Below are 15806 nucleotides of genomic sequence, written 5' to 3' on the forward strand. Positions count from 1 at the left end.
TTCATGCCATCCCACAACCCTCTGCTATGTGGGTTGCAACGAGTGCAGCGTTCCCTTGCAGACACAAAGGTTTCTGTGCAGCTAGTGTGATGGGGGGGCGGGGCAGAGTAAGCACAAACTCTGTTTTGCTCTATAAAAGGCAAGTTCAAAGAAAAGTTCAAGGAGAAAAGCAAATGCATGAATAAATACAGTTACTTACAGTAAATAAGGAGTTTAGTCCCCAAACAACATCCTGAAAAAGAGAACAGGTGAATTCAGACAAACACCTCAAACATGTTATGGAAACACTTTGCGATTTACATAAGCATGTGAAAAAACCCTAAACTGTTACTTTCACATCAATTGCATAGTTGTTAAAGTGTAGGACCATAAAGAGTCAGGTTCGAATCCCAACTCTTCCATTGATCAGTAAATACCAGTAAGTTGACCTGAATATAAGTCGAGGCACCTAATTTTACCACAAAAAACTGGGAAAACTTATTGACTCGAGTATAAGTCTAGGGTGGGAAATGCAGCAGCTACTGGTAAATTTCAAAAATCAAAATAGATACCAATAAAATTATATTAATTGAGGGGCATCCAATGGGTTAAATGTTTTTTAATATTTATTTTCAAAGAAAAACAGTAAACTAAGCTCCTGTAAGAAGTGGAAAAGAGGATCAACAAAAATAATATGGAATCAACAATAATTTTAAAAGTACAAAAACCTTAGCTCAATCAGCAACCAAGCTAAAACACAAGAGTTAAAATCCTTCAAAACTGGATTTTTCCTCATCATCTGTATGTCCAAATGTTGCCCAACTTTAAGAGGGATATTTATCAGAAATGGAAAAGGAGTTTAAAGTCTTTGACTGACAGTGTAGTCCCACCTTGTGACCATTAACATTCACTGGACTTTAACAAAAGAAACTTTCAATCTGTTTTCTGTTTCATAAACAATGGTGCTGCAATTCTCTTATTAAGAATGCTGCAAATAATACAAAGGCAGCCATCATATGCACAATAGTTCTGGCCTGTTGTACAAAACAGACTAGCAGGGTCTCAGATCCTTTTCAGTTCTCTCTAAGCTGTGTCCCTGTGGCTTTCTTGTTGAGCTTACAGCTTTGCTGTTCTTTGCTGAAACCCTCTCTCCTTCATTCAATCAAGCCTTCAAGGGTGGCCCAGCAGACTATGCAAAAACAGTTCGTAACAAGCTGACCTCTGACCTCCTAACCTCTTAACAATTCTACAGAAGTAGAGCCTTTTCTTCTTCTTATATGGAAAATGCCAGGCTCTTTGGCTCCCCCTAATGGACCCTAGGTTACTAATAGAAGCTCCAACCAAAACACCTACAGTTAACCTTTATAAATACCATATATACTTGAGTATAAGATCCGAATATAAATTGAGAGGGGCTTTTTCAGCATTAAAAATGTGCTGAAAAAGTCGACTTATACACGAGTATATTCGGTAAGCTGTTTAGGGTTCGCACTGGGGAGAAAGGCAAGGAATAAATTAAATAAATATAAGTTAAAATGAAGAGATGCTTCACCAATAAATGTTTTTAGATACACAACAATTTTACACATAAGCGGAGGAATGACGCCGCTAGAGCATTTCAGAGTTTTTGCTATTGGGAAGGAAACTGTCGCAAGCAAGGAAACTCCAAAGCAGGCGGGGGCAGGGAAGAGCCAGGGTGCCCACTCCCCACCGGATCACTCCCACCCGCCACCTCCCGGATCCCCACAGCAGCCCCAGCCCTTGGCTGTTCTGGCGTTTCCTTGCTTGCAAGCCAGGAAACGCCAGAGCAGGCAGGGGCAGGGAAGAGCTGGGGCCATCCATGATGCTGGGCGCACGCCTGTGGGGCACCCAGCAGGCTCCTGCCCACTGCCGCCTGTCCGCTGCTGCTCACTCACTCAGCCATCTTTTTCTTTCCCCGCAGGCTCTGCAGGCTCGGTTCAGGGAAGCTGCCGCTCCGGGCAGCCTGTCTCTATCTTTCTTAAAAGGGCAATGCTCCAAAGATTGCTTAAGATTGCCCTTTTAAGAAAGATAGAGATAGGCTGCCCGGAGCGGCAGCTTCCCTGAAGTGAGCCTGCAGAGCCTGCGGGGAAAGAAAGATGGCTGAGTGAATGAAGGGGACGACAGGTGGTGGCTATTTGTGACTACCAGTGGCTCACACAAGTGATATGAAGTTGAGGAGGGCTTTTTCAGCACAAAAAATGTGCTGAAAAACTCGACTTATCCGTGAGTATATACGGTAATTAATATACAAGAACTAAGATCATAGAAATATGTATCATCTTATCACATTAGACACAATTAATTATGTAACCAATCCTTTATACAGTAGTGTTTATATATGACAGTATGGTGCTGGATATAAATTTTCATACATGCCACCATTTTGTGACTGGTTCCATACACCAGGATAGATGCCTGCTCTGTCGAACAAACACCAAGGCTCTCCAAGAAAATTATGTAGTTCCTGAAACCTAAATATTCCTTGAATTCTGGAACTCTATTCCTATTCTCTACTCAGGGCAGCCACTGATTAAGTGTTAAGCTTTTAAAGTTTTAATATCTGGCTTTGAATGGCAAAATACCATCACTATCTATTCTAAACATATGTCTGCTTGGGAGAAGTTCACTGAAGGTTTATTGCAAATGCCAAAATAGCTGTACAGGCTGAAAGCATAAAATGCAAGTTTGGCCTTAATGATGAACTGAGAGGGCTATATATGCAGATAATACAGTCATAAATATACTGCAGAAGGTCTAATATTATCAACTGAATGTATAAACAAGAAAATATGCACAGTAAAGATAATTTTACAGCACTTAAGAAGAACAAACCAAAGTCTGAAGCCAGCATAATTCGGAATACAGAGACTACATACAATAGCCATTTTCCCAATGAGCCATTTTCAACATTCCTCCTGAAATGCGGAGTGTTCCATGTTACATATTTTGCCATGGCTGCATGTTCTGAAATCTGAAAACTTCTGACAAGTGTAAAAGGGAACATTCCTTAATGTGAGACATAAGATAAGTCAATCACCAATAAACACTCCAAGGATTTGCTCGTTTTTTTCATATTCCCATGGTTTGCATAATGGTTAGACTTTCAGAGATTCAGTTTTATAGAAACTTTGCTTCATTTTGCAATATCACGTTTCTTTGGTTGTCAGAGAGGGAGAATTTATTTCGGTATACAGTCTTATGACAACTTTAGGTTACCAGAATAAAGAAATGTACCTTTGTTTTACACTTAAACAGATATCATCTGAGATTTCAAGACTGTATTTACAGCTACTGGATTCCTTCAATATTCCTTAATTCAAAACGTTCACATATTGTTTTTATTTGCCATGAAATCAATAGCTGTGAAAATTCATGGAAGCCCTATCTATTTCATTTCAGTATGATTCAAATATGCTTAAAGTTTGGGTTAGATGAACAAAGGATTTAAACCAAAATATACTATTTCCAAAAGTTTCCAATTTATCAAAACTATACCAAATGTTTTACATTCATTTTATATAGTCATTTCATATTATACTACCTGTAAAGTTCTAGTTGGAGCCCAGCCAGTACCATCAATCGAATGTTCTCTTAATAAACTGAAAAAGACATGCAAATACACTTTACATTCGGCAGTTCACAAATTCTTCATTTAGACTGGATTGAAGAAACCCAGCAGATTCTGAGACAACCCCCCATAAACTGTAGCAACATGAAGTTCTCATGCAAAAAAGGGCAAATTCGGGTTAATATTTTATAAAGAAATGACAAGCCGTGTTTCATGAACTTCTATGTAATTCTCAAGAAATAACTAACATGCTTAAAGCTTACTATACAAATCTTTATATTAAATAAAAATAAAATTTTGAATTTAGTTTTTAAACCTGTACAAAATCCTACTTTGGTTTCCTCCATTGTCAATTGCAGAGGTATTAATATTTTAAATTATCACTTTTATAAAATGCATTTATTCTTCCATATTAGACTTAAAACTCAAGTACTGCAAATGTTTTGTTAATAACAACAACCCAGGATTTGACATTGGTGGACAGCTCTGAATGGAGAAGGCCAGTTCAAAGCAAAGAGGCCTGCCAAGTTGAACCTTCTGTCAAGCCTATCAAAGAACACTTGGAAAAGGAGAATCTTCTGCTCCACAATCAAGCCAGGCTTTCCCCTCCTTCCCACTTTGCACAAGAGGAGGGAAAGGGAAAATAAAGCATTTTAATAACATCTCCCCATACAAACACTTTCGAGAAGCACAGAAAGAAGAGTTGACAGCCAGCATGGCTCAGGACACCAGAGTCAACCTTTGGTTCTATCCTTCCAAGGCGATAAAATGGGTACTTGGCTTGCTTGGGGTAAAGTGCAGACAACTGGGGAAGGCAGTGGCAAACCACCCTGTAGGCATAATCTGTCTAGTAACATCAACCCATGGGTCATAATGACCCAGTGCTAATCTTTATCTTTATCTGGGAAACTATACATTAGAATGGAACTTTTTAAAAAGGGGGTGGGGAGAGAGCTTAAAATAATGTTGCAAAAAGTGGAATGAAGGGATATCCCCATATGTATTTTCTACTTTTTCTTTTGAGTTTGAAAGGAGACTGTTATGGGAACTGTTTAAATTGGATCTAAGTTTAGTCTAAATCAGAACTGCTTACTATGTAGATTATGGGAATGTAATCAGGTTATTGTATATGCTCGTGTATAAGTTGACCCACATATAAATCGAGGCACCTAATTTTACCACAAAAAACTGGGAAAACTTATTGACTCGCATATAAGTTGAGGTTGGGAAATGCAGCAGCTACTGGTAAATTTCAAAAATCAAAATAGATACCAATAAAATTACATTAATTGAGGCATCAGTAGGTTAAATTTTTTTGAATACAATTAGCTTTCCAAAGAAAAACAGTAAACTAGCTCTCCGTAAGTGGAAAAGAGGGTCAACAAAACAATATGGTTATCCTCAACAATAACTCTTTAAAATTGAAGTAACAATCAGCAACCAAAGCTAAACAGACATCAAGAAGTTAAAATCTTTCAAAACTGGATTTTAATTTTTTTTTGAGGTGTGTCCAACTGGAGGGAATGTTTATGTAAGCAATACCAACATTTCAGAGTATCTTTAGGAGACCCTCCTGATGAAGAGTACCACCCAGAGTTTGGTGAAGTTTGGTTCAGGGAGTCCAGAAAGTTATGTGGGGCCTCTCAAAAGTGCTGTGGGTAGCCCCATCTACTATTAGCTTCCATTGGAAACAATGGGGGATGGGAGCACCCACTTTGGGGATCCATAACTTTGGACCCCATAAACGAAGAATCACCAAACCTGGCTGGTATCAGCAAGAGATTATCCTGATGATACCACCCAGGTTTGGTGAAGTTTGGTTCAAGGGGTCCAAAGTTATGGACCCTCAAAATGTAGCCCCATCAACTATTAGCTCCCATTGAAAACAATGGGGGATGGGGGCCCCCATTTGGACCCTCTGAACCAAACTTTACCAAACTTGGGTGGTATCATCAGGAGAGTATCTTGAAAAATCCCTGAATTTTTGGTGCCACTAGCCTAAAAACTGCACCCCCTGGCGGCTGACAAATTAAAAACCCTAAAATATTTTTTAAAATACACCTCACTCACGTATAAGTCGAGGGGGGCTTTTTCAGCACAAAAAAATGTGCTGAAAAATTTGACTTATATGCGAGTACATTCGTATGTTAAAGCTCTGTGTATAATTCAATAGAGCTGCTGTAGTCATGTATGCTGTCAAAGAATTCCTTTTAAGAGCCTATTCACCATGGCAACTACAAGGAAAAAATCCTCAGGTAGACCACCTGAAAAACCAGTCACATCTGAAAGGACAAAAAACCATTTGAGCAATTAACAAGTAAATGGGAATCATTTGAGAAAAAATGGAGAAATTTACCAAATTAGACAAAAAAGTTAAAAAATGAAAGGACAGATGCTGAAAGATAAGAAATTTGAACGTTTTTAAAATCAAAGAACTGGAAAAATGAAACAAACTACTGACAAAGTTGAAACCATAGAGGAAAAAACTGTTCCAGTCTGATCCTGTCATGTCTTCCGGCCGGGATGTGGGATCATCTATCTGGGACTGCTATCTCTTGCTCTTGTTAGGGGCTGTTACTCCAGTCAACACTCGTGAAGGCTTCAAGAGCTTTATTGGAACCGTGTCAGCCCGAGGTTCAGATAGCTGAAACTGAAGTTTGGCTCTCTGATCTCTAGTATATACCTGTAAGTTACAACATGGTTCAACCCAGAATCCCCCCACTCTCACATTCCCATAATATCAGCATTATAAAAGATGGTGAGAACAGAAGAATTGTTTTAGGACAGGCGGTTCCCTCCGTCGGAGAAAGCAGAAAAGAGAGAACGGTTAAGCTCTATTGACTGGTTACTTTGCAAGTGGGGGAAATCTCCTAAGCCTTGAGTGACGATAATAGCCCGACCAGCTGTGGCCTCGCTGTGGACGTGCAAGATGCCAGATCACGAATGGCGCGGCCTGACAGCTCTTTAGTTTCACTTTCAGGCACAGACTAATCAGCTTGTTGAGCAGCTACAGGCTTCTACATTTCAAAGCATTGAGGAATATGGTTGGTGAAGGCCGTGCCTTCACTTTCCCATGAGACTGGAGGGGTGCTGTTCCCCCCACCTCGGGAACTGGCGCCGAAAGGTGGCGTTGATATACAGGGGGGTGGGTGGGGTGAGGTTATAATGGGAACTATTTAGGGGCTTAATCCTTAGTTCTGTCAATGGAAGTCTGAATGCTCAATCCTGATGCTGTTTTCAATAAAGGATATTGTTTGAACATGAAATTTTGTTATTGAACAGTCCAGGAGATCAACAGATCTGCAAAGAGGAACGGACAATTTCGCTGTAGTGGAGCTGAGAAAGAATTTTGTTTGAGATGTGATGTGGATATAATTGTTTTGAAAAAATACAATTAGAATCTTGATTAAATTAAAATAATATGTCTTCATAATTGAAAAGTTAAAACAGAAGATTATTTTCATTGGGAAAAACTAGAAGGTGTGTCTTTTATTTTCAGACAGCACAGATTCACACTGAACATGATCAAAAAGCTCTGTGACTTACCGTATGTACTCATGTATAAGCTGACCTGAATATAAACTGAGGCACCTAATTTTACCACAAAAAAACTGGGAAACTTATTGACTCAAGTATAAGCCTTCGAACATGACTCAGTAGCAGCTAAAAACAGAAGATTTGGGAGCAAGATGAGATAGAATTGCTTAACAGAGTATGCATTAGGGATGAGCAGCTTTCCAGCATTCTAGGAACACAAATGAACCACTGTTTCCCTCCAAATATAGAATAATTATGGGATTCATAGCCATGCCAGCCTAAACTTTTCTCCAAAGAAAGTCTTTGTCCTCAGCAACATCAGTGTTTGGCAGTAAACTACTATATGAAGAATTGTATTCATCTAGAATGCAATGCACCAATAACTCTTAGGAGAGAAATGCCTCGGTTTCTTTTAACACACACACACACACACACACACTACTACTACACACAATTAATTACTACTACTACTAACAACCTAGCTTGTAATGCTGATGAGGGGTTGTCCTTACAGCTTGTTTTTGCGACTCTCTGGTGAGTTAGAAAAAAAGCAGCAACATGCTTACTGGATCCCCACAGCAGCCCCAGCCACCATCTTGGAATTACTGTATATACTCGAGTATAAGCCGAGGGGAGCTTTTTCAGCATTAAAAATGTGCTGGAAAAGTCGGCTTATACTTGAGTATATACAGTACTTGAAAGATATAAAAGAGAGTTCAATTACATAAAGTTTTCAGAACGTTCAGACCAAGATCAACCAGAAACAGGGCAGTTACAACAAGAAAAAAAAGTCACTGGACTGGATGATAAGGACCGTTAATATTCTGCAACCTACTTATGGATAAAATATGCCTAATATGGCATATAAATGAAGTTAATACTTCATAAAAGAGGAGAACTATTTCATCATCTGAAAAAGATGAAACAAAATTTAGTCTACAAGAAAACCACATCAGAAAATAAGGATACAGAATATTTGTTCCACAAATCCTTAGATGAAGAATTTATCTCAGCCTGTAAGGAATCTGACTGAGTCCAGACAAACATTTGAAACAAAAGTTCTTTATTTGCAGGCTAAGCAGATATCAAACGACAGCAAGGAGAAATCTGAAGCATTACACAAGTACACTAACATATATCACTCATCCCCCTCCCTTCCACCACACAAGGCCATTGCGCTTTCACAGAGTTCCCAAGAAACAGGTTCACAGACCAATTCTGGGCTGCTATCCAAAGATGATAAGGAACGCAGCTACAGGCAGTCTGGAGGTCAGACAATTTTGAAACTCAAGTCTTGACACAGCCAGTATTAAAAAAATGGGATGATGTTACATTTCAAATTATATTTGGATCCTAAATTAGTACTGATTGATGAGCATGGTAGTTACATGGGGGTAGAAGTTAACCTACTTGGGATTAAAACTATGGTGTAGGAATCTATGCTCCAAATGAGGACAAAGGATGTAGAAATGAAACAGCTTATAGACTTTTCCTATGAAAGTTGGTGCCTCATGGAAGATCAGAATAGATTAATATCACTGCAAGCAAATAGGTATTCTGAAAATAATATGAAAAATGCACAAAGTAAATTGCCAAAACCCCTTTTTGATTTGACAGACAACTTGGGTCTGGGGTGCTGCGTGGTTTCCGGGCTGTATGGCCCTGTTCTAGCAGCATTCTCTCCTGATGTTTCGCCTGCATCTGCGGCTGGCATCTTCAGAGGATCTGATAGTTGGAAAGGAAAGAAAATGGAATATATATACCTGTGAGTAAAGGTTAATAGGTGAAGGCATCTGAATAGGAGTGGCCTGGCAAGAGAGTAACAATGAAGTGTAGCATGTGAGTAACAATGGAGATAGCAAGGTCAATAGGTGAGGCATCTGAATAGAAGTAGTCTGGCCTTTTTCCCCTTTGATTGTCTATAGTTATCCTGTGTCTGTGTGGAGTTGATTAGTCACTGTCTTGGACCTCTAGTGTTTTTTCAAAACTGGTAGCCAAATTTCTGTTCATTTTCATGGTTTCCTTTCCTTTCTGGGTTAGGGGGAATTCTCCATGGGCTTGTGGATTTCCAATGGCTTCTCTCTGTGTAGTCTGGACCGTGAGTGGTTGTCCCAGAGTGGTCTAGAGATTTCTGTGTTTTCAAATAATATTCTGCCGTGTCCAGGTTGGTTTTAGCTTATTGGTGTTCTTGCTATTGCTGATTTTTCTGGCTGAAATAGTCTGCAGTGCCTTTCGGTGTTCTTTGATTCGTGGTCTCGAAAGCGCTTCACGTTTACAGTGGCAGTTTCCTATATGTAGACTTGTCCACAGCTACATGAGTACTCCAGGTGGAGACTCCTGCAGTAGCTAGAGGATCCCTCTTATCCTTTGCTAGAATGTAAAGCATTTGTTGAATTTTCCATTGTAGTGGGTCTGTAGATTTAACTTTTTTTTTTTTTTTTTTGTAGGTTATGTGCTTCTTCATCCAGTTTTCTCCTACTGCCAGGTGTCAGTGGTTTCCTTGATGTATGGTAAAAATACTTTCCCTCTAGATGGCTCTTTATCTTTGTTCATGTGGCTTGTTCTTGGTCTTGCAGTTCTTCTGATTTCTGTAGTAGAGTAACCATTAGCCTGGTTTAGGTGGTTCAATTCATCTTGAAGGAGGTGGGGTTCACAGATTCCGTTTGCACGATCTACCAAACGTTTTTATGGTGCTCCTTTTTTATCCTGGATGATGATTTGAGTTTTTGTGTAGATATCTATCAGTGTGTGTAAGTTTTCTGTATACTGTGTGGCCCAATTGTTGGTTTGCGGCTGACTAGGACATCAAGAAATGGCAGTTCAGATGCCCTCACCTATTGACCTTTACTCACAGGTCTGAAGATGCCAGCCACAGATGCAGGCGAAACGTCAGGAGAGAATGCTGCTAGAACACGGCCATAGACCCCGGAAACCACACAGCACCCCATTAAACGAATTTCCGGCTGTGAGAAGCCATCATTGACAACTAGCTAACTTGGGGTCTAGGTTGAGTATATGGAGGCAGGTCGAAGTAGAAACTCAAGAAAACATATTTATTTCTCAGAAAGGTGTAGATATTTTTCAAGGCTGTGATTTGGGTGTCTAGAAATTTGGCATCTAAGGTATTTAAAGTAGAACTCTTACCAAACACTTTTTCAGATCATAATCTTATAACTCTGATTTGTAATAAAACCCATAGTATTTTAAGATGGAGACAAACAACCCAATCCAAAGGACTTCAGCGGGCAGGGACAGCACCCCTGCCGCCCTGCATCCAGAGGACTTCCAGGCAGTGCAGAAAGGCAGCAAGCACCAAAAACTCCCTTGCTGCCTGAAAGCCCTCCAGAGAGCTAGACAGACTTATGTCACACTTTCCAAGGCCTATGCTGGGGGCATTTCCATCTTATGTCACACTTTCCAAGGCCTATGCTGGGGGCATTTCCATCTTGAATGCCTGGTGGAAGTCGGCTAAAGTCAGCTCCACACACACACCCCCCCCCCCAATGAACTGGCATACAGCTTTAGGCTGGTACAGCTCGGCAGAGCACAGGTTTGCCTGCCTCCTAGTTTCCCCTTCCCACCAGCGTATTACTTATGCCAGCAGGGTGGACATACACGCTGGGAGCAGCAGTGGCATAGGAGGTTAAGAGCAGGTGCACTCTGATCTGGAGGAACCGGGTTTGATTCCCAGCTCTGCCACTTGAGTTGTGGAGGCTTATCTGGGGAATTCAGATTAGCCTGTGCACTCCCACACACGCCAAATGGATGACCTTGGGCTAGTCACAGTTCTTCCAAGCTCTCTCAGCCCCACCCACCTCACAGGGTGTTTGTTGTGAGGGGGAAGGGCAAGGAGATTGTAAGCCCCTTTGGGTCTCCTTGCAGGAGAGAAAGGGGGGATATAAATCCAAACTCTTCTTCTTCTTCTGATGCAGTTCCATGCCAGCTCCAAGAGCCAATCTGCCCCATCCCCAGATTGGGCTGCCCATGAAACTTTACTTCAAAAGGACACAATTGTGCAGCACTTTAAGAAAAAAAATTAAAGATTTTTTAAAACTCAATTTAAGTAAGGAAACAAACTTAAAAATGGCTTGGGCTGCAAGTAAAGTTTTTACAACAGGCTAACTTAACTATGAATTTAGGAAAAATAGACAAGAGAAAATGCAGAATATTTCAGCGGGAATAAAGAAAAAGGAAAACTTTTTAAATGTTTTAGCAAATTATTGTTTACTATAATTTATGTATTATAATTTTATTGTTTTTACACTACTGTGAGCTGCTCTGAGCCCACTGTGGAAGAGGATAGTAGGCCAAAAAATACAAATAAATAATTAATAAAGCATTCAGGAGGAAGAATATTTCACAAGAAATACAAATTTTACAAGTTTCCTATAAGCCAAAAAACAGAAACAAAACTGAAATATGCAAAGCAAAAGAATTTTGACTTTGCAAACAAACCAGGGGAAATGGTTAGCATACAGACTGAAAAAAGAGAAAATGTTGAAAGTGCAATGACATGTCAATTCAAAAAGATTTTTATAACCTTTATACAAAGGACAAAAGATTCCATTGGTAAAAAATAGATTATCTCAGTGTCAAGACCCTGTCAAGCTCTCAGCTCTTTCCTGGCTCTTGCCATGGAACTGTGGAGTGGGCTGAGAGAAAGTGGCACCGTGAGAACCTACAGTGTTAAGCTGTTATCTCTGTGCTTTTGTACTTATGCTTCTTAGGTACACAGTACTTTGTGTTTCCCTTTTAGGCAGCCTGTACAAGGACTTTAGGTTTGCTTTGGCCTTGGGACTCTTGGCATAGCCTGGGAGTGCTTTTGGTGATTTCACCCTGCTGGTATGCTGGGGTTGGGGTTGAAGGGGTGTCTGGAAAAGAGTTATCAACCAGAAGTTACGTACTGGAACCTAGTTCCAGCAAAGATTGGCTTGAATCCTGCTCACATTGTTCCAGGAGTCTGGGGTGTTGTGGGGTTTCCGGCTGTATGGCCATGTTCCAGTATTATTTTCTCCTGATGTTTTGCCTGCATCTGTGGCTGGCATCTTCTAGAAATGTCAGGAGAAAATGCTACTGGAACAGGACCATACATCCCGGAAAACCCATAACACCCCAGTGATTCCAGCCATGAAAGCCTTCGACAATACATTAAACCAAGAGTGTTTATTGCAGGGAGATCAACAGATCTTGATACTTAGAAAGCAAAATCTACCGAAGAATACTGAAGAACAAAGGTATATTGTGAATGGTATGATAACAGTAAGAGAAGTGGCTGAGGCTATAAAAAATGAAACCAAGAAAAGTTCCTGGTTCAGATGATTTGTCCAGTTTTATTTTTTCATTGATTTATTATTCGATTTGATGAATCGCTCCACCTTCGAAGGGCTCTGAGCAGTGTACAGACCAACAAAAACAAACAATAAATAGCAAAAGGCACAGAAGAAGACAAATTGAATAGTACATTTAAAATCCAATAAAATCAGTAGCAGCTATACAACCCACCCATATTTTGTGAGATGACGTCCGGTCAAGCCCGGGGGGAACCAGCAATTTGCTGAAGATGGTAACAGATGTTACACGGGCATCAAGGGGGGGGGGGGGGCAGACACTCTGCAGCAAGTTTGTATTTTGAAAATGAAATTTTATAATCATTACAGAATACAGTGAACTCTATCTTGCAAAGAGGAAAGATGCCAGTCATAGAAAGAGGACAATACAACATTAATACTTAATGAAAGGAAGGACTTTGAGAAGAAATTATAGAACAATATTATCACTGAATAATGATAATCAAATTGTTTACTACAATTTTAGCTGATAGACTGAAAATAATGTTGCAAGAACTTATCCATGAAGATCTATGTGGATTTTTATCTAAAAAACAGTTAAAGGACAATGTTGGAATGGATTGATGTATTGGAATATTTGGAAAGACATAATGAAAAACAAGCTGGTTTGTTCTTTCTAGATGCGAAGTGTTTGATAATTTGGTCTTTTTGTTCAAGGTCTTAGAAAATATGGATTTTGGGGATAATTTTATAAAATGGGTGAAATCAATTTATACATCTCAGCTCAAATAATTGGTAATGGAGATTTGATAAAACTATGTGAGATACTGAAAGGAACAAGACAAAGATGCCCACCATCTCCTCTCCTGTTTATATAAATTCTTGTCATATTGAACAGAGGCCCATCACAAGTGGAACGCTGACCTCAGGACTCTTCTCTGTGCAGTGGACTGGCTTGCAGAAAGGTCTCCTAGCAGTTCTGTTTACAAGCGAGGGGGCACTCCCTTTCTCAGAATTTTTCTGTAGAGAGCTCTCTACGCCTGGTTCTCTTAACTCTGCCCATCAAGTGATTCTTAAAGGCACAAATCTCATTACACCTGGCAGTCAAGATTGCTAGCTTAGCCCTTTAAGCTGCACTTATGTCAATATTACCATTCCAAAAGTAATCATCCCCTCTGCCATGACAGAGGCAAAGCAATTCTCTGGACCACAGGCTACTAAAGAAGGGAACCATCCCAGAGCAGATATTTTCTCCCCCTCCACACACTTCCTGGTGTATGCGCTGCCGCCGCTGGAGAATAGAGGCTTGTTATTTCCAAGCTCTCTTTATACCTATATCTTAAAATATCAAGAGAATTAGAAGTTGATGTTGTGTGATTGAGCTTCTCTTCTTTTACCTGAAGCAGCCAGCAACGTGAAAGGGGGGGGGGGAGGTGTGCAAAGTGGCATGAAGGAGAGGGAAAGCTGGCTGTAGGCAGAGGGACGATCTCAAGGGCAAAGTTGTGCTCTCTGGTGGTGAAACAAATTAAAAGTTGTGCTGCAGAGAGAATGGAAAGTGAAAGCAGGGCTTGAGGAATCAGGTCCATACAAGAAATCTTGCTGCGATGAACATTTGGCCCCACCATGTAGCAAACATATTGTGCATAATTAGCCAGAGATATAAGACTTAATGAGAGGATGGGGAGGTGTATAAAAATTAAGAACGATATATATTAAGAGCATTTGCTGATGACGTGGTGTTGGTTTTAGAAAACCCCTTGAAAATGAGAGAATTTGGACCATTAGAAGTTTTTTTAATTAATAAAAAGAAAACAAATATTTTAACAAAAATTATGAAACTACAAGTTCAAAAAAAGCTAATTCGTAACACATGTTTTAAGGTGGAAAAAAGTGTACTATCTGGGTATTTACATTAACCGATATGAATTATGTGTTATTTCAAAATAATGACATCAAAACATGGTATAAAGTGAAGAGATTTTTTTCAAGGTGGAATAAATTTAAGCTATTATTGTTAGGGAGAATTGCTGTTATTAAGTTTCAAACAATAAGAACATAAGAACAAGCCAGCTGGATCAGACCAGAGTCCATCTAGTCCAGCTCTCTGCTACTTCAGCAGTGCAGCTCCACTGCTGGGATTGCCTTTGGAGGGAGCTCTCCACATGCACAATGCGAAAGCAATGGCCTTCTGCGGCTGTTGCTCCCGACCACCTGGTCTGCTAAGGCATTTGCAATCTCAGATCAAAGAGGATCAAGATTGGTAGCCATAGATCGACTTCTCCTCCATAAATCTGTCCAAGCCCTTTTTAAAGGCCTATCCCAGGTTAGTGTGGCCATTAACCTGCCACCTCCTGTGGCAGCATATTCCAAACACCAATCTCACGTTCGTGAAGAAGTGTTTCCCTTTTATTGAGTCCTAATTCTTCCCCAGCATTTCTTTCTAAATTGTATGCTGGCCCTGTGGTTCCTAGAATTGTGAGAAAGAGAGAAAAATTTCTCTCTGTCAAGCATTTTTTCTCCACCATGGCATAATTTTATAGACTTCAATCATATCCCCCTCAGGGCGTCTCCTCTTCCAAAGCTAAAGAAAAAGGGCCCCCCAAGCGGCTTCGCAGCCCTCTCCCTCATAAGGAGAGGTGCTCTAATCCTTCAATCATCCCTCTGCTGTTGCCCTTTTCTGCATTTTTTCTATCTCTTCGATATCCTTTTTGCACAGAATGTGGCGAATTACAGAGACTGGACACCAAGTACTCCAAGTCTCTTGATGCATTCCACTGCTTTTATATCAAGGGCGTGACAATCCTTGCAGTTTCATTCTCAAGTTCTCTTTCCTAGAATGATCCCCAGCATAGAGTTTGCCTTTTTTTCACAGCTGCCACTTGCATTGAGTTGACATTCCCATGGAGACTATCAACTAAGATGCCCAAATCCCTTTCCTGGTCTGTGACTGATAGCACTGACCCCTGTAGCGTGTATGTGAAGTTTGGATTTTCCCCCCTATGTGCATCACTTTGCATTTTGCTACATTGAATTGCATTTGCCATTTCTTAAGCCCACTCACCTAATTTATCAAGGTCTTGGCTTGGAGCTCTCTTTGCAATCCTTTGTGGTTCCTGCCACCACCCTACATATAATTTGGTATCATCTGCCAAGACCTTGGCACACCATGCTACCTAAGCACGACCCCCTACTTCCAGGTCATTTATGAATAGGTTAAAGAGCACCCCTTAGTCCTCCAAAGCCTTGAGGATCCTTTGGGGACACCCACTCCCTACATCTCTCCATTGTGAGAACTCTCCCATTTTAGATGGTACCACCACCCTTTGTTTCCCTGTTCCTAACCAGTTTTTTTAATCCATAGGAGGGACTTCCCCTCTTATCTCCCTCTCATTTGCTGAGTTTTCTCTCAACAG

The 15806-nt window shown here is 40.3% G+C and overlaps 1 protein-coding gene across 5 annotated transcripts in view; it reads right to left on the bottom strand.

Annotated features, from left to right (window-relative positions):
* UBE2F (ubiquitin conjugating enzyme E2 F (putative)) overlaps nt 1–15806 on the bottom strand; it is a 78747-nt gene that overhangs the window by 18521 nt on the left and 44420 nt on the right. For all 5 annotated transcript variants that reach the window (XM_048486578.1, XM_048486574.1, XM_048486575.1 and 2 more), the window contains 2 exons: nt 3542–3599; nt 200–232 (listed from right to left, as the gene is read on the bottom strand). In XM_048486578.1, coding sequence (XP_048342535.1) covers nt 200–232; nt 3542–3599 — 91 coding nt within the window. The remainder of the gene's footprint in view (nt 1–199; nt 233–3541; nt 3600–15806) is intronic.

The sequence above is a fragment of the Sphaerodactylus townsendi genome, linkage group LG02 (assembly GCF_021028975.2).
Source record: "Sphaerodactylus townsendi isolate TG3544 linkage group LG02, MPM_Stown_v2.3, whole genome shotgun sequence".
Taxonomy (NCBI): Eukaryota; Metazoa; Chordata; class Lepidosauria; order Squamata; family Sphaerodactylidae; genus Sphaerodactylus; species Sphaerodactylus townsendi.